The sequence below is a fragment of the Thalassophryne amazonica genome, chromosome 19 (assembly GCF_902500255.1).
Source record: "Thalassophryne amazonica chromosome 19, fThaAma1.1, whole genome shotgun sequence".
Taxonomy (NCBI): domain Eukaryota; kingdom Metazoa; phylum Chordata; class Actinopteri; order Batrachoidiformes; family Batrachoididae; genus Thalassophryne; species Thalassophryne amazonica.
Window position 1 is genome coordinate 23,098,696 of NC_047121.1, and position 19,415 is coordinate 23,118,110.

General features: G+C 43.2%; 1 protein-coding gene across 1 annotated transcript in view; it reads right to left on the reverse strand.

Moving 5' to 3' along the window:
- enpep (glutamyl aminopeptidase) overlaps positions 1 to 2,876 on the reverse strand; it is a 128,436-nt gene extending 125,560 nt beyond the window's left edge. The window contains 2 exon segments of the mRNA XM_034159631.1: positions 2,142 to 2,536; positions 2,538 to 2,876. Of these exon segments, the coding sequence (XP_034015522.1) occupies positions 2,142 to 2,536; positions 2,538 to 2,759 (617 nt within the window). The 5' untranslated portion in view covers positions 2,760 to 2,876.
- Between the last annotated feature and the right edge of the window lie 16,539 nt (positions 2,877 to 19,415).

Below are 19,415 nucleotides of genomic sequence, written 5' to 3' on the forward strand. Positions count from 1 at the left end.
CGCCTCTCAGCTGATCACCGGCCAGCCACACACTGACAGCTGGTAATGGTGGCTCAGTGCACACAGCGTGTTACATTAAAACACAGAGAACACAGCCAAGACAGGTATTACTACATATTTACTACAATAAGTGCTTACACAATTACATAACAAATAACTAAAATAAATGATCACACAGCACAGAAACAGACACTATGTTCTGTTGGCTGAATGGAAAGCTGGGAGTGCCTGCTCACAGCAGCAGTGAGAGGCTCTCTAGCTACAAGCCTAGGTGCTGTGCTCTCAGATGTGTGGGGCGTGTGTGTTCTAAAGCATAATGGCTTTCTTGTGACAGACAGTGTGTCGATTCTGCACCTGACACACACCCTGATGCAACAGGCACATTAACAATAAACGACGATGAGACACGCACTTGGATTTGTTGCTTGATGGTTGTTCCTGGGGTGTGAAACACTACAATCTCTGAAAGATGTCTTGTAAATCACTTCAGAGGTGTTATTTGGCTCCAAAACCACCTTTTTTTTTAAGATTAGAAGTGTTCATCTCTTGATGACCTTTACAAAGCATATGAGAAACATTTTAAATTCATACAGAAACCTATCTGTTTGGAGAATTTTTTGCAATGGTGAATTATTTTTGTTTAAGCTCGCAACCAGATGATGTCACGCTGCCTGTTCATTCTGATTGGCTGTTGCTGTATCACATCGCTCAGTATTTTAATAAAATAGACTTCAAGTCTATTTTGGTCCCGCCTAGCTGAAGGCAGAGTGACGGTTGTTTCTTGCCAACCTCAAAACACCCACTTTGATTGAAAATGAATGTCAAGTCCAATAACAAGTCCAATAACATATGACCACTTGGGTGTAGATCAGGCAGGCCGTTTCTCCAGTCACGTCTTTGCAGGTGTCTCTGTCATTGCCCATGTGTGCATTGTAGTCCTCCCACAGAGCAATGTAGTCCCTTACTGGTGCCCCATCCAGGACTCCAGTCAGTGACTCCAAGATGATGGAATATTCTGAACTTCTGTTTGGTGCATACGTACAAACAGTCACAGTCAACTCTTGTCTACCGGGTAAAATTCCAATGTAGCGGCACTCAGCAAGGAATCTTGCTGAGTGCCGCTACATTGGAATTTTATCAACACCTCACACCCGGGAAACTCCAGAGAAGAATGAAGTTCAACCCCAATCAAGGAGAGTTGGTTCTGGAGCCGATGCTATGTGTGGAGTTGAGGTCCACCAGATTTATCTTGTAGTGCTCAACCTCCCACACAAGCTCCAGCACTTTCTCTCCCAGTGAGGTGACATCCCACTCCCCCAGTGCTAGCTTCTGCTGCCCGGGTCTGGTAGTCAAATGCCTAGACTTTGTGCATAATCACCTAGTTTTGAGAACTATCTATTCCACAAAGATTTACTATAGAGTGTCACACTGTTTGTTTTTCTCTTTAATTGATGTAAATCAAGTTCAAGACCTATTCAGTGACTTGGAAATGTTCAAATATCCATCCCCTGATTTGTCTGAAGAAAACTGGCAATAAAACTGTTTATTTACAGATATTATACCAAACGTTCCATTACTTATGCAAACCATCATCTTGGCTTTTATATTTTAATTGATTTATATCAAGAGGTAGGGATTGGCTTTCAGTTTGCATTTAAGGATGAACCTGTTGGATTTTATTTATTTTTTTTTTGTATTCTTTGAATGTTTTGTTTTTGAAAAGGCAGAAACAAATCAAAATACGTTTAAACCAAGTGTCCTAATACTTTTGGAGGGCACTTGTATTTCACGAAAAAACCAGGGATGTTCAGGTTTTTTTTCAATTGTGCTGCAACATCTGTCCACTTTAACTTGTATCTGCACATGTAGGAGAAGTCAGCTGTTGTTAGTATAGCTTAAGTAAACACAACATAATGTTTCACTTTTGAGCTGGTCCGGAGCTGAATGTATGTTCAAATTGATTATGCCATCTAAAGCTATGGGACATCTTGATTTTGTTTTTCACAAAGTAAATGTGGCTGTTCTTGTAGACATGTAGTCATATAATTACCTTAAAATCTTTTTTTGATTTGTGTTGGTTAATTGTTACACATATATTGTTAATGTATATCTGCACTGTTTTTGTACCACAAATAACTTACTTGGTAACCCCCTCCTCAGTGTAGATGACCCTGTAGAAACCCACCAAAGAGCCATTGAGAAATCCTTGGAAGTCAAGACCCAACACGTACACCTCATTTAGCAGGGTTGCAGGAAGCTCCTTTGCAAGCTCCACTACCACATACTGATTGGGCTTATATTCGAAGCATCGATTGACCATCACCTCTGTGCCACTGTTCAACATCTTCAGCCTGGGCATGGCACTAACAAATGTATCTCTGATGTGCAGCCACAGAAAAACTGGTAGGTTGACTGATTCCATGTGGATCTCGACAGTCCCTTTGTAGGTGTCGTTGTCAAGGTCTGGCTCTAGGTGCAAGTTATAGTGGAGTGGGTTGATGTAGTTAGGAAGACGAAAATTCTTCCAGTCACCGCTGGGAATCACTGGAAGGTTTGCAGGGCCCCATGTCAGTTGGTGGGGGCTGGGAAGGCTCGGGTGTTGATGTTGGAGAGGGGGTTTTAGTAACAGGACGTGTGAGTCCCACCCCAAGACCCACTGTCAAAGAGCAGGCCACCACAAGCACGCAAATGATAATTACGTGCTTGCCACGAATGCAATAGCGTTTCTCTTCTTTCTCAAAATCCATGCTCTCAACCATTCTGACTTCACACACTCAAGACCCCTCAGTGGAAAAACAGCAGCAGGCAATAGTCCACAAAAAAAAACAAAATCCAAATCTGGCTACATGGCTATAACACTTTTCTCTAGTAGGTTGATCAAAGTTTGTCATAGAATCACAGTGGCACCTTTAGCTCCTGCAGCACTCTAAGAACAGTAACACTGTGGAGCAGAGTGCAAGAGAGAAAAAGTACTGCGTGGAGGGGAATTTCCCAAAAGATTCTAACACTGAGCATTAAGGTTTATTGGGTCAGCAGAGCTTGTTGACACACCTCCAGCTGTTAAACATCTGCAGTTTTGCAAACACTTCAACAACCTTGTACAGAAGTCATCTATGACTTAATGTGTGTTGTACTTCCATATATTACATATTGTTTCTTAATTTGATATCTCAATGCTAATTTAAAATAAGACATTATTTTGGTCTCACTCTTCATAATTGTTTAATTGTTGGCAGCGGGCACACCTGATAAAGGTTGTCACATCTTCTCTTTCTACATTGTTGAAATGAGTTAAACATTGGCACAGCAGTTGGATTATCAAAGTAGAAAGATTAATTTTTCGTTCTTCTGACATCAATGTTTATGTGTTGGACGCAAGCTCGGAGAACCGACCAGCATTTGAAAGACCCAGTATGAAATAAGCAGAGCACGGTACAAAGGCTAACTGAATTTAATACATAACAGTGATACATAAAAAACAAAGTGCGGTCTGGCGTGGTGCGCTCCCAGCAGCGCTAACGGTCCGGAGCCAGAAGCTGTTCGGACTCAAGGACCCCGCCGACACCCCCCAGGTGGGCCGCAACAAACCGAGTCTGTGAAAGAAGGACCATTATGTGAGTCCACACTCTACACACAGAGAGAACACTTAAAGGTGTACAAACAGCAAACACTTCCTGGCTTGATTACTAATCAACTTCCCAACCTGCAGGCATGGAACATCCAGTTCACAAAACTCCACTGCAGTGGAAGTCGATACATGACTAACATACAGCTCAATATAATAAAGGTGTGAGGGACACCACATTTACTGACTGTATAAATGTTAGTCACAAACTCTAACGTACCTCAGGAAGTGTGCTGACGAGCGTGAGACCTCACCACCCCTCCTCTTTCATAGACCGTGCATCAAACCTGGACGTTCTCTGCATCCATTGATGATGAGATGGCTCCCGAGACGACGATCTCACCCGGCTGGTCACAAGGTCGAGTCTCTGGCAAACACACACCGTGCACTCCAGTCTTAAATGCCACCATGTTCCAATCCATGCAGATGCACCACAGCTGTGAGTCCTGATGAGCCGCAGGTGATCAGCCTCAGGTGATCAGGGTGAGGTCCTGATAAACTCAGCAACACAGCCACTCAGTTCCAAATGCAAACCACCTGGAAGGAGAAGCAAAGGACAGAAACAAAAGGCAGCCAGGCCCCCCCAGCCATATAACAATCAATTGCTATTGTTACAAGGAAGTATGTGTTTGTCCTTTTTGTGTGTGCTTGTGCATGCATGCCTGTGTGTTTTTGTGTCCCATTCATAACACAAATCAAATATTTTTAAAGATCCCGGCTGTGTTTAGTTAATCATTATTAAGACCTACCAAGTGTTTCTACTCAAAACCCTAAGGGTCCCTTCACAAATAACACGATTGGCACATGAAGGAGGATTCGAATGGCACTTGTGAAATTTCTGAGCCATCTCAAATGCCTCGTATAGCAGTCTCCACAACCATTTGGCCACAGCACATGAAATCTATGTTCGGAAAACCCATTCAAATGGCAGCCAAGATGAGGTCGCACTGCCATGTGATCATGCTCACAACATTCACACAGCATGTCCTACGCAGAGCGGACATACAGTATCATGCTGCGGCTGAGGGGCTTTTCAAAATCATCAGCCATGTCAAACCCTGGGTGAATGGTGTGATTGAGGCAGCCTTCACACCAATGGTCGACTGATGGCAAAAAGCCGGTTGAGTGGACATTCGACCCACCCTCGGAGTTCAGTTGCCACCCACGAACATCCAACACCACTCACGGGGTACTTAGAAAAGGTGGGGCCATTCGCACTCCCAGCACGAAAATAGAGAGCAGGCAGACAACTTTCGAGATGGCTCTGTGAATGGCTCCACATTTTCTAAGTGCCCTGAGTGTGCCTTTTCCCCCCCTTCCCACCAAGTAACACAAATGGCATGCGACTGTGCCCCCCACCCCTTCCCTGAGCAACACATATGGTGTATGAGTGTCTTTACCCCTGCCAGACTAAGGAAATGGAGTATGAGTGTGAGGTTCCCCCCCAAGCAACACAAATGGCATGCCCATGTGTCATGTGTTCCCCCCACCAAAAAAAAACCCCACAATCCAACATTGTGGAGGTGTGGCTGAGGTGGAAAATGCTCCAATGGCAGCTGGAGTGCAGTGTGATCACTGTCCAGTATATGTTGGGAAAGTGAAGTACACGGACCCACGCCAGGGGGCGTAAATGAATGGCCAATAGGAAGTCCGATAAATAACAATTTATTCTGCAAATGTGCACAACAACCAAATATGCCTTTTAGTCTGTCAATCAATCTACACAAAAGATGACGCGTGGGGCAGGCCCGAGGGTAGGAGACGCCTATCCAGAGAAGAGCCGGGACCCATGAGGTTCCACCAACCAACGGAGACCTGCAACACACCGGAGCCGCCAAGTCCTGAGTGCCCAGTTGGCCACTGCTTCCAGCTGTCAGATCCGGTACCTCTGGCAGGAACAGACCACAGGTTAAAGATGGGTGTGTGTACACCCAGCAAACAGCCAGCAAAATACAGTTCCTTCCTGAGGGAAAAAACCTCCACCTCCAAACACAGGAACACAGAGTGCGTGCAGTGCCTTATGTATCCACTTAATCAAAGTCTGAAGTGAGGAGTGGAGACGCCAACTCTCCAATTTTCACAAACTCGGCTACAAGCTGCAAGTGTACAAAAGGTTATGACTGCAAAAACCTCAGATGCAAAAAACGTGTGCGTACGGCACAGAACGGCTGAGTAGTTTACCTGATGGGTAAGCTGATAACTCAGCAGAGTTGTGGTGTCTCTTCCAGGCTTTTATGGGTTGTGATGATGATGATGATGATTACTGGACAGCTGTCAGCTCCTGGCTCCTGGTGGACTCCTGCGGCGACTGCGCCCTCTGGTGGCCCGAAGCCCAACGACAGGCAAGGTGCCCTCTGGTGTTGGCCAGCAGTACCTCCTCTTTGGGCGGCCCACACAACACGACCCCCCCCTCGACCAGGCTTGTCGGGATGTCACTGGGTAGAAATCGGCCAGGAGGCCAGATCCAGGATGAAGCTCCTCTTCACCAGGAGTGCTCTTTGGGTCTGTATCCCTCCCAGTCCACCAGATATTGGAAACCCCGACCCCTCCGGTGAACATCAAGGAGCCTGTGTACCGTCCAAGCAGGCTCTCCGTCGATGATGCGGGCAGGGGGGCGTGGGTCCGGGTACTTCACTTTCCCAACAGGATAACTTGGCCACAAGCTGCAAGTGTACAAAAAGGTAAACAACTCAGCCGTTCTGTGCTGTACGCACACGTTTTTGCAGCAGAACTTTTTGCAGTCGTTAACCTTTTTGTACACGTGCAGCTTGTGGCCGAGTTATCCTGTTGGGAAAGTGAAGTACATGGACCCATGCCAGGGGGTGTAAATGAATGGCCAATAGGAAGTCCGAATAAATACCAATTTATTCTGCAAATGTGCACAACAACCAAATATGCTTTTAGTCTGTCAATCAATCTACACAAAAGATATGCGTGGGCAGGCCCGAGGGTAGGAGATGCCTATCCAGAGAAGAGCCGGGACCCACGAGGTTCCACCACCAACAGAGACCGCAACACACCGGAGCCGCCAAGTCCTGAGTCCCCAGGTGGCCACTGCTTCCAGCTGTCAGATCCGGTACTACTGGCAGGAACAGACACAGGTTAAAGATGGGTGTGTGTACACCCAGCAAACAGCCAGCAAAAATACAGTTCCTTCCTGAGGGAAAAACCTCCACCTCCAAACACAGGAACACAGAGTGCGTGCAGTGCCTTATGTATCACTTAATCAAAGTCTGAAGTGAGGAGTGGAGACGCCAACTCCTCCAATTTTCACAAACTCGGCTACAAGCTGCAAGTGTACAAAAGGTTATGACTGCAAAAACCTCAGATGCAAAAAACGTGTGCGTACGGCACAGAACGGCTGAGTAGTTTACCTGATGGGTAAGCTGATAACTCAGCAGAGTTGTGGTGTCTCTTCCAGGCTTTTATGGGTTGTGATGATGATGATGATGATTACTGACAGCTGTCAGCTCCTGGCTCCTGGTGGACTCCTGCGGCGACTGCGCCCTCTGGTGCCCGAAGCCCGACGACAGGCAAGGTGCCCTCTGGTGTTGGCCAGCAGTACCTCCTCTTTGGGCGGCCCACACAACACGACCCCCCCCTCGACCAGGCTTGTCGGGATGTCACTGGTAGAAATCGGCCAGGAGGGCCAGATCCAGGATGAAGCTCCTCTTCACCCAGGAGTGCTCTTTGGGTCTGTATCCCTCCCAGTCCACCAGATATTGGAAACCCCGACCCCTCCGGTGAACATCAAGGAGCCTGTGTACCGTCCAAGCAGGCTCTCCGTCGATGATGCGGGCAGGAGGGGGCGTGGGTCCGGGTACTTCACTTTCCCAACAGGATAACTTGGCCACAAGCTGCAAGTGTACAAAAAGGTAAACAACTCAGCCGTTCTGTGCTGTACGCACACGTTTTTGCAGCAGAACTTTTTGCAGTCGTTAACCTTTTTGTACACTTGCAGCTTGTGGCCGAGTTATCCTGTTGGGAAAGTGAAGTACATGGACCCATGCCAGGGGGTGTAAATGAATGGCCAATAGGAAGTCCGAATAATAACAATTTATTCTGCAAATGTGCACAACAACCAAATATGCTTTTAGTCTGTCAATCAATCTACACAAAAGATGATGCGTGGGCAGGCCCGAGGGTAGGAGATGCCTATCCAGAGAAGAGCCGGGACCCACGAGGTTCCACCACCAACAGAGACCGGCAACACACTGGAGCCGCCAAGTCCTGAGTCCCCAGGTGGCCACTGCTTCCAGCTGTCGCATAACTTCACCGCGAGGTGTGGATGTTGGCATGCTGTCCTTACGTGGAAATAAATTAAAACACATATCGCCTCAGCTGACTGCTGCGTCAGTGCACCTCAAGGCTGGTGAGTATTGTGCCATGCAGAAAATCTCATAACGGGACGCCATCTCGAGGTGCGTGTATCTTCGAGATTTCACGACATTGTAATAATTAAAACCTATATCATATTTGCAACGAGGTCACCAGCATTTCACTGCGTGCTGGACACACCATGTTGGCTGATGTGTTCATGACATGAGAGCTGGTGTCGCAGACCAAACGGTCCCCCTAAAAATCGGTCCCCGCTGATGATGTGGTTCACATATTAACACGTCGTTTCTGATATCTGAAGCTTTTTTACAACAATCATTTCCACATAAATTCACTATTATGTCATCACAAAAGGTGTGGAAGTGATCAGAGCGCTGCAGCTAAACAAGCTGTTAGCTGATGTATTCACTGCGTGTCGGTCATTTCAAAGCGTCACGGAATTTCGCAGAATTTGCTTAAAACTACAAAGTTTCTGCTTAAAACTGACTTTAGAATGATTTAAGAGGTTTTACCTTCATCATCTGATGGTTAATAATCACATTAATCCATTTGATTGCTTTGGGTGAAGAGGCTCCTCTCAGACGTGCTGCTGTCGTCCAAAATAACGCATGTGCAGATGCAAAAGGTGGACCAATTTTTAGGGACGGACCGTTCGGTCTGTGACACCGGCTCTTCACGAGAGGTGAGCCCGGTTGATGTCTTCATGACATGGGAGGTGGCTCTCATGAGACGATCGCATCAGATAATTCATGTAAAACATAATAGGAAGAACAAGAATCCACGTCATTCCATTGTTTCCTGGTGCATGTCTTGGCGGAGGCTCAGTCTGCTGTTTATAACAGGAATTAAGCATTATAATTTGTGGTTTTACAGTGAGAACATATTAATGTTCAGTAACCTGTACATGAACAGCTGAACAGTACATTTAAACAGTACATTCATTGTTCCTATAATGTTCTGAATCTGTGCTCTGATAATTTTGTTTTACACATTTTCATTAAATTTATGTACATATGTCCAGCATCTAATTACGCCGCTGCTGTGTGCGTGACTTTCCATATTATCACACTGTGTTAGTGCGCGCAAACACTAGATACTGCAGTGACGGTTTCATGCACGCCTGTCTCTCTATGTGTCCCTCCTTCCAGCAGGTGGAATGTTTCACAGTTCCCCATTTCATTTTTTGTTCACGGATTTCCAGCCGGTTTCTGCTTTTTCGCCCAACGTCGTGTTATGCGTGAAGGGGCCTTTACAGATGCTGCTTTAAATGGTATTTTTCACACACAATACCTTTCCAGAACCAGTGTGGATTTTACTGTTTTCCTCCCACTTCCAAAGAAATGCAGGTTAGGTGAATTGGTGGCTCTAAACTGACCACAGGTGTGAGTTTGTTTATAAGTGGCCCTGTGACAGACTGCCGTCGTGTCCCTGACTTTTCGTCTGTCACTGCTGAGACTGGCTACAGCTCCACCCCTCCCTGCACCACTAACTGGATTTAGTGCATATAGACAATGAATATTTTGCTGAATTTTTTCCTTCTGTGACTTTTGCTCTCTATTAATTCCAATATTTGTTTGATATTTAAGGTCTGTTCAATTATTTTGAAACAAATCTGATTTCAACAGGCGGGAGCCATTTGATTAAACTATTAATGAGCATAATACCATGATTTGCATTTATATAATGGCTGAGTGGATCCTTGTCATTTGATTGGTGCTTTGTATGTCACATGACATGGATTAATTCATCCCATTTTTGTTGCATTGCATTTAGAGTGCAATTTGATTCCATTTAGAGTGCAAATTTGGTTCCATACATTTGGTACCATTGCATTCTGCACACGTGCGTCATACATGTCAACCAATACAGATTGTCCATAAATTATACATATTATTCCGAGTTTCAGAACTCAGCCACATGGGGTGTGCAGCCAGTACATTCTGAGTGCTGGTCCCAAGCCCGGATAATGAGGAGGGTTGCGTCAGGAAGGGCGTCCGGCGTAAAACAAGCCAACCCAACTATGCAGACTCAGAATCGAATTCCCATACCGGATCGGTCGCGGCCCGGGTTAACAACGTCTGCCACCGGTGCTATTGCCCAACAGGGTGCTGGTGGAAATTGGGCTACTGCTGGGCGAAGACGACGAAGAAGAGGAGGAAAACGTTGCCACGAACAGCGGGAGAAGAGAAAACTAGAAGGGTAGAAATGAGAGTGGGGACTTTGAATGTTGGTAGTATGACTGGTAAAGGGAGAGAGCTGGCTGATATGATGGAGAGTAGAAAGGTAGACATATTGTGTGTGCAAGAGACCAAGTGGAAGGGAAGTAAGAGCAGGAGCATCGGCGGTGGGTACAAGTTGTTGTACCATGGTGAGGACAGGAAGAGAAATGGTGTTGGGGTCATTTTAAAGGAAGAGTATGTTAAAGTGTGTTGGAGGTTAAGCGAGTGTCTGACAGGGTGATGAGTGTGAAGTTGGAAATTGAAGGGATGATGATGAATATCATCAGTGCATATGCCCCACAGGTAGGTTGTGAATGAGGAGAAAAGATTTCTGGAGTGTGTTAGATGAGGTGGTGGAGAGTGTGCCCAAGCATGAAAGAGTGGTGATAGGAGCAGACTTCAATGGGCATGTTGGTGAAGGAACAGAGGTGATGAGGAAGTAATGGGTAGATATGGTATCAAGGATAGGAATGGGGAAGGACAGATGGTAGTTGATTTTGCAAAAAGGATGGAAATGGCTGTGGTGAATACCTACTTTAAGAAAAGGGAGGAGCACAGGGTAACATATAAGAGTGGAGGAAGGTGCACACAGGTGGACTACATTCTTTATAGGAGATGCAAGCTAAAAGAAATCACAGACTGTAAAGTGGTAGCAGGAGAGAGTGTCACTAGACAGCATAGGATGGTTGTTTGTAGGATGCCTTTAGAGGTAAAGAAGAAGAAGAGAGTGAGAGCTCAACAAAGGATCAGATGGTGGAAGCTGAAGGAGGAAGACTGTTGTGTGAAATTTAGCGAGCAGGTGAGAGAAGCACTAGTTGGAGGGGAAGCAATTTTGGACAACTGGAAAAGTACTGCAGATGTGGTGAGGGAGACAGCTAGGGCAGTACTGGGTATGACATCTGGACAGTGGAAGGAAGACAAGGAGACTTGGTGGTGGAATGAAGAGGTCCAGGAAAGCATAAGGAGAAAGAGGTTGGCGAAAAAGTTTTGGGATAGTCGAGAGATGAAGAAAGTAGACAGGAGTACAAGGAGATGCGGCGTAAGGCGAGAAGAGAAGTGGCAAAAGCAAAGGAAAAGGCATATTGCAAGCTGCACAAGAAGTTGAATAGTAAGGAAGGAGAAAAGGACTTGTACCGATTGGCCAGACAAAGGGACACAGCTGGAAAGGATGTGCAGCAGGTTAGGGTGGTAAAAGATGCACATGGTAATGTGCTGACAAGTGAGGAGTGTGTGCTGAGAAGGTGGAGGGAATATTTTGAAGAGTTGATGAATAAAGAAATGAGCGAGAGAAAAGGCTGGATGATGTGTGAGAGTAATCAGGAAGTTAAAGAGATTAGCAAGGAAGAAGTGAGGGCTGCTATGAAGAGGATGAAGAGTGGAAAGGCAGTTGGTCCAGATGACATTCCAATGGAGGCATGGAAATGTCTAGGAGATGGCAGTAGAGTTTCTAAACAGATTGTTTAATAAAATCTTGGAAAGTGAGAGGATGCCTGAGGAGTGGAGACGAACTGTGCTGGTTCCTATTTTCAAGAACAAGGGTGATGTGCAGAGCTGCAGTAACTACAGAGGCATAAAGCTGATCAGCCACAGCATGAAGTTATGGGAAGAGTAGTAGAAGCTAGGCTTAGAAAACAGGTGAAGATCTATGAGCAGCAATATGGTTTCATGCCGAGAAGAGCACTACAGATGCAATGTTTGCTCTGAGAATAGTGTTGGAAAAGTACAGAGAAGGACAGAAAGAGTTACATTGTGTGTTTGTGGACTTAGAAAAAGCTTATGATAGGGTGCCAAGAAGAGTTGTGGCATTGTATGAGGAAGTCTGGAGTGGCAGAGAAGTATGTTAGGGTAGTGCAGGACATGTACAGGAATAGTGTGACAGTGGTGAGATACGCAGTCGGAATGACAGACTCATTCAAGGTGGAGGTGGGATTACACCAAGGATCAGCTCTGAGTCCTTTCTTGTTTGCAGTGGTGATGGACAGGTTGACAGATGAGATCAGACAGGAGTCTCCATGGACTATGATGTTTGCAGATGACATTGTGATCTGTAGTGAGAGTAGAGAGCAAGTTGAGTCTAGTCTGGAGAAGTGGAGATATGCTTTGGAGAGAAGGGGAATGAAAGTCAGTAGAAGCAAGACTGAGTACATGTGTGTGAACGAGAGGGAGCCCAGTGGAATAGTGCAGTTACAAGGAGTAGAAGTGGTGAAAGTAGATGTGTTTAAATATTTGGGGTCAACTGTTCAAAGTTTTGGAGAGTGTGGTAGAGAGGTGAAGAAGAGAGTGAAGTCAGGGTGGAGTGGGGGGAGAAGGTGGCAGGAGTGATTTGTGACCGAAGAATATCAGCAAGAGTGAAGGGGAAAGTTTACAAAACAGTAGTGAGACCAGCTATGTTGTTGGTTATAGACAGGTGGCACTAACAAAAAGACAGGAGGCAGAGCTGGAGGTGGCAGAGCTGAAGATGTTGAGATTCTCTTTGGGAGTGACAAGAATGGACAAGATTAGAATGAACATATCAGAGGGACAGCTCAGGTGGGACGGTTTGGAGACAAAGTCAGAGAGGCGAAATTGAGATGGTTTGGACATGTGCAGAGGAGGGACCCAGAGTATATAGGGAGAAGGATGCTGAGGATGGAGCCACCAGGCAGGAGGAGAAGAGGGAGACCAAAGAGGAGGTTCATGGATGTGCTGAGAGAGGACATGCAGGTGGTTGGTGTGACAGAGGAAGATACAGAGGACAGGGTGAGATGGGAAACGATTGATCTGCTGTGGCGACCCCTTACGGGAACAGCCGAAAGACAAAGAAGAAGAAGATTCCGAGTTTCAGAGTCATACGGACGTACAAATAAAGTCTTACGGATATTCAGGGTTTTCTGTTTTAAATTTATTTTACTCTTGTTTTTCCCTCTGGGGCCAATGCCGTCGTATACTACGGCTGAGGACAAATTTTACTAAATTATAAATAACTTTTTAATGATATGAAATAGAAACTTACAATTTTTTTTTTTTTTTTTTTTTTTGCTGAAAAGTTAACTCCGTGGACTTTCGCCCAGCGATCCACCATCTTTGTACACCTCATATAAGCTGTGTTATGACGTGCGCAATGTGAATGTCCAATCGGAATTGGTTCACCGTCACATGGTTTTCCAATATCCAATCATAGGGCAGAGCAGTCTCACATGGTAGGGCCAAAGATGGTTAGGAGCAGTGAACTGTTACTCTGTGAGTTATTGTTTCTGTAAAAATAGAACAGCTGTGTGACACTGTATTCATGGGAAATATACTGAGTTTGTGCCAGATACCTACAGTGTACTTGTAGACACTGATTTTATTGAGAGCAAGCAATTTTACTGAGGAGCAAGAGGATTTAAGTGTGGAGGACTTCCACCATAAAAGAGCCCATGGAGATCCCTGGTGTTAGTTATTAATATGTGGACAAAACCCCAGTTATATGATACTGCTATGTGATTGTGTGTACTGTAATAAAACTGATTTTCGCTTGATTTGGAAGTTATAAGTATTTTGTGTTGATTTTATGGATTTCTCACTTGGTTATACAGGTGGACCCTCAAAGGGGTTGACATGTATGCGTGCTTGAACACATGCTTTCCCACACGTGCTAGTGCACGCACGCACACATGCACGCATACGTCCACATGTGCTCGTGCACACACATGCACGCACACGCCAACATGTGTGCGTGCGCGCACGGACACACAACACACTGCAGTGCGGATGTACACAGTCTTTTTTTGGTAGTACACTCGCACACAAGCGCCGACCTGGTTGCGTGTGTGTGTGCACGCGTGCGGGGGGACAATGACACCATGATTTCATTGAGCTAATTGATGCTGCTTATTCTTGTAACATACACACACACACACACACACACACACACACACACACACACACACACACACACACACACACACACACACACCACACACACACACACACACACACACACACATACACACACACACACACACACACACACACACACAAAATCCACTCTGCTGTAAGCCATCTGGATGCATGAAGAATGTTCAGATGAAAAAGCTGATGTGATTTTTGGCTGGACTGAGGAACTACAGTTTTTTTTTTCTTTTTTTATGGAAGTCCAAAGTTAGTGCACTGCATCATTGGACTACACATCACAATTTGGACTTTAGCAGCAGTGGAATGCCAAAATGTAAGTCCCTTTTCTGTTGTTTATAAATGAATAAAAAAAATCAAATGACAAGGATTTATTTTAACCATTATATAAAACAAATAATGAATGTTTTTACATTCTTTCAATGGAACAAATATTTAATTGAAAACTGTAACAAAACCATTCAACTCGGCTTTGCCTCATTGAATGGTTTGTTCCAGCTTTCACCTCATGAAATATTCATGCCATTGAACTCATAAACATTCATTATTTGTATAATGATGCACTTCAACAACAGTGAGTGAAGATGCACGTTTTAATCCACACACCCACCCCACTGCCGCCAGTGTTGAGTTGCAACCCAATCTCACCCCATTTCATGATGGCATCATGTAAAGTAAATTAATCCATTTGTTTGTCATACCGTCACGAAAATATGGAGCTTTTCGTGTCCCAGAGCACATATTCATTTCGTGGTGGTATCATGAAATGCAGGGGACATGTGGGGAGGTCTGGGCAGGGGAAGGGTATGGTAGGATTAGGGAAGGGAGAGGGTTAGGTTTGAGTTAGGGTTAGGAAAAGGGTGGGGTTAGAAATAGTAAAATGAAATATAACCACATCATGAAAATTATTAGGCATCTGCTCTGTGTAAGCCTGATCCCGTCAGATCTCAGAAGCTAAGCAGTGCGGGACCTGGTTAGCACTTGGATGGGAGACCTCTTTGGAACACCAGCGGCTGTGTGTGTTCTCCAGGTAACACTGGAGGTGCATCAGGAAGGGCATCCAGCGTAAAAAAACCTGTGCCAATAACAATGCGGATCTGGTTGTATCCACTGTGGTGACCCCGAACATAAAACAGGAACAAGCCGAATGCGACAACCATTAGGCAGACATTAGTAGGTATCAATTTTGCATTATAGTCTGATTTTTTTTCTTTTTTTTTATTTTCTTCTGCAGTCCTGATGGAATTATATAATAAAATGTTTAATGACCCTAGCCCATTTCACAGTCCAGCTTGGTTTCACATGATTTAATTAAACATTATGGGACACTAAGGGCATGTCAAATACTGTCTGAACACTGTTGTATGTTGTTATGAGTAGTTTATAAAACTTTATTGACTGCCTCAAGGTTGCTTATCTGCGGTGGCAGAGACAAAACTGATATGATGGATATATGTAGTCTGATAACAGGTATAATAAAAAGCAACAAAGGAAAGGTTGGACTTAAAACATTCAGTGTTCTAAATTCTTTAGTTGATGAATGACCATCCATCAAAATCTTAGCATTCCATCTATGAAACATATATGCAACTTGAATGCTGGCTAAAAGATATAATTTCAAACTAAACCTGAAAATATGTAGTGTTTTTCAAAATTTTTAAAATCTTTGGAGACTATACTTTTTTATTCATGGGTACGAACTGTTTTGGTGTCAGAAATGGGTTTACCAAGGGTCTTCAGGTACAAAAGTAGTGTAATATATGAAAAAGATAAGTTCTAAATAAATTTCACAAAGTAAAACGTGTTCCTTGCAGCATAACACCCTCTGCACGGCAGAAATCTGGTTCATCACACAACATTTTGTAAAATAAAATCACGTAATCAGTTCCAAGGAGAGTGTCCTTATGTCTGCTGTAAGTACTTTGGAATGAATAAATCCTTCAAATCACAAAAATGCCCATTGCACAAGTGGAGAAAAAAAACAAAATCCCTTTGCAACATTTTCCATGACATGTCTGTTAGACTACACAGAAATAAAAGAGTTTTCAGGTGAACAGGGCTGTTGTTTTAGAATTTAAAGCAATTTACCTAGCATTTGTGAATCCCATGCATCCAGATTACATGGCTTCACTATACAGTGTGTCACAGATAAAATGCACATGGATAATATTATAAAGTATACTCCAGTGTGGTCCATAATATATATATATTATATATATATATATATATAGTATATATATAATATATATATATATTTACTTAACTTGACATGGAATTTGGGGTTCACAGTGGTCCGTCTTAGGCCCCTGCGTTTCTCCTTTCAATTTGAAATGCAATAATCCTCAGCTTTATGTATTTAGTATTAATAAAATATAATTACTCTAAACCAATAAGAATGACGAATAATGTAACCTATGCCACTTATCTTATATAGGGTAACATAATTATTATGCAATTCAACAATATACTTTATGTATTTTAAGTAAATACTGTCATTATTATTGATTTAGAGTAATTATATTTTATTCATACTAAATACATAAAGCTGAGATTATGCATTTCAAATAAATAGGATTTATTACAGTAATGAATATGCATCATGTAAGGTTATTTGGTAGGTTGTGTTATAATTATCTAAAAAAGTAAATGGGAATTTGCCATGTAATAAAATTACATAAATCTTAAAGGTAGGGTTAAATATTTCTGTATATATAGAAGCAGAGAGAGTCAAAAGCGATACTGGCTCTGCACTCCTGGCTTGCGCCACATACTAGCCAGGAATGATTTGGCAGCTGGTGCACGAAGTATGTCACAGGGGTGACCAAGACTCCCGTCTTATTGAAGTGGCAATTTACAAGTCACACGCACTCCTGACCACACTGAACATAAAGTGATCACATGCATCAGCATGAGTTTTGCACGGGGCTGATGACACAGTATTCTCCATGCCTCTTGCAAGTCAGGGTTGCAACTTGTACTTGACAAGGGCTATGTCCCATACTCTTTGACAATGTTTGCAAAGATTCCTTCCGCACAGCTGTGAGCTACTGCTGCCGGACATGTACAAAACAAGTATGGCTGTTGTGAGTGAGGGCGTGAATGATGTCTGTAATTAACCGTCGGTGTCAATGTATTTTTCTGTGTATATGTGATTGGTGTGTCCAGGGTGAACCATGTGTTTCACCAATGACCTCTGGCATAGCTTCTCCCCCCCCCAATGACTCTTCAGTGAAGTACATATCCAGTCACTGACTTATTTTGACTTCATGTAGGCACATGCACTTCTAACTGTTGGCAGTTCTGCAAATGTAGTGGCTGTGCAAGGAGAGTAGTGAGGAAAGCCACCAAACAACCCATGACACGCTCCAAGGAAATACAGACATCTGCAGCTATGACTAGAGAAATTGTGCATTGTGCAATGTTTGTGGTTTACTAGTGTTAACAATTTCATGGTTTAGAAATTCCGTTTCAATTCCCTGGAGACACATAGCAGACATAAGCCAGGATTCAACTTGTTTTCTTGCTGTCAAGTCTTTCCTCTGCTCCACTCCATCATGAACTGTGAAAGGTGATGCAACAGACAAAAGTTACACTGTTCCCAGTTTTCCCATTACAGACACAGTTGCCTGTAACTCCTTCAGTGTTCTAAGGGGTGTCTTGTTGGCTTCCTCACTTGTGCTCAGTAAACTTTGCTAGTAAAATATACTCTGCCAGGATATCATTTCATACCCGTCTAAATAGAGTAAAATTCACTCTATTATTGAGTGAAATTGGCTCTACCGTCTTGTCAAATCAAGTGTTTGTATTCCATAAGAATTGATTTGACACTGTGATTGTTTTAAACCACTGTGATAGAGTATATTTAATTCTATTTGGACTGGGACCAAATGTTATCCCAGCAGAGTAAATTTTACTCTACAAAATGTGCTATGTGGAACTAATGTACAGTATTTACCATACTCAACCATACTGTTTGTATTTCTTAATGATTGGTGGACATTAAACTAATGACATTCAGGGCACTGGGAATATTCATGTATTCATCCCATGAATTGCCAAAAGAAAACTGCTGTAAATGGAATGATTGTGGTAACAATAATCCTAATATTTATTTTGCCAAATTAATTAAGATCTGTAAAAATGGTGGGATTTTGTATCCAAATTGCCATTTTTCCTACATTGTGTTTGTGGAATTTTTATTGAATCCCTTGATGTAAGCTTAATGTCTAAACTAAAGAACAAAGATCTTCATTGTTTCATTTACACTATATTGCAGTGGTCTACAGACCCACAGTTAAGAAAAATAATGTCACTGTCTAAATACTAATGCACTTACTGTACCAGCTTGAATTCTTCTAAAATGTAGAGCAGAAGCCTGGTGTGTAGATGGTGGTGTGGTACCTGGTGAACCAGCTCGTGGGCGATGACAGTGGCCACTCGTTGCTTGTTGTAAGAGGATGACTGAGTTTTCATCATACAGTAAATTGGTTTCTCGATATGTGATAAGGCCCCAGTTCTCCATAGCACCAGTACCAAAGTCAGGAATCGCTATCTTATCTGGACCAAAACAGATATGTGAAAGATATCTACGGAATTTATCATTTATTATGGGTTTATTTCTATATTGCTTGATGACTGTTGACTGACTACAAGTGTTACTAGACTTGGCTTATCATTCACATTGTGACTAAAGAATTATTTTCTGAAGTGGTGTATGTGTGTGTCTCTCACACATACACACAACTCCCCCCAGTTGGGGTAAGAGCTCTTTGTAAAGATAACAACCCAAAATATGGCAATGATTTCCAAGTGGGCTACTATCCCAAAATTAAACTAAAAAAAAAAAAATGTTGAAATACTAAATTACTAAACTTAATATGTATTCTAATATTATAATATGAAAAAAATGTTTTCTTTCCTTATTCATGAGCAAATACAGGTCACCTGTCATTATAAGTATGAAATGGAAAAGTGGAAATTTACCTAGTTTGGTAAGGAGTATGTCATGTTGAAGTAATCCTCAAAGTAGTCAAAGATGACTTTGGTTGTGTTTGCTGCGTACTCTGCAGTTTTTAACTGACTTGGCTGAGCGTAGATTCTCAACTAAAAAGAGGATACAGATATATGTCAGACACACAGACTTGCCTCACATGAAATGTTGAACGATAATTGATTTAGTTATTTTAAGTAATTTTCAAATAAAAAAAGTCATAATTTCAAAATAACTTATTTATTTATTTTGTTAACCGGGGCAGTACTGACTGATATATAAACCTACCGGAATTCCTCGTGCTGACATTCTTTCAACCGACTTGAACTGATGTACAGCAAAACAAACCAAATAAGTACTCATTGAGACA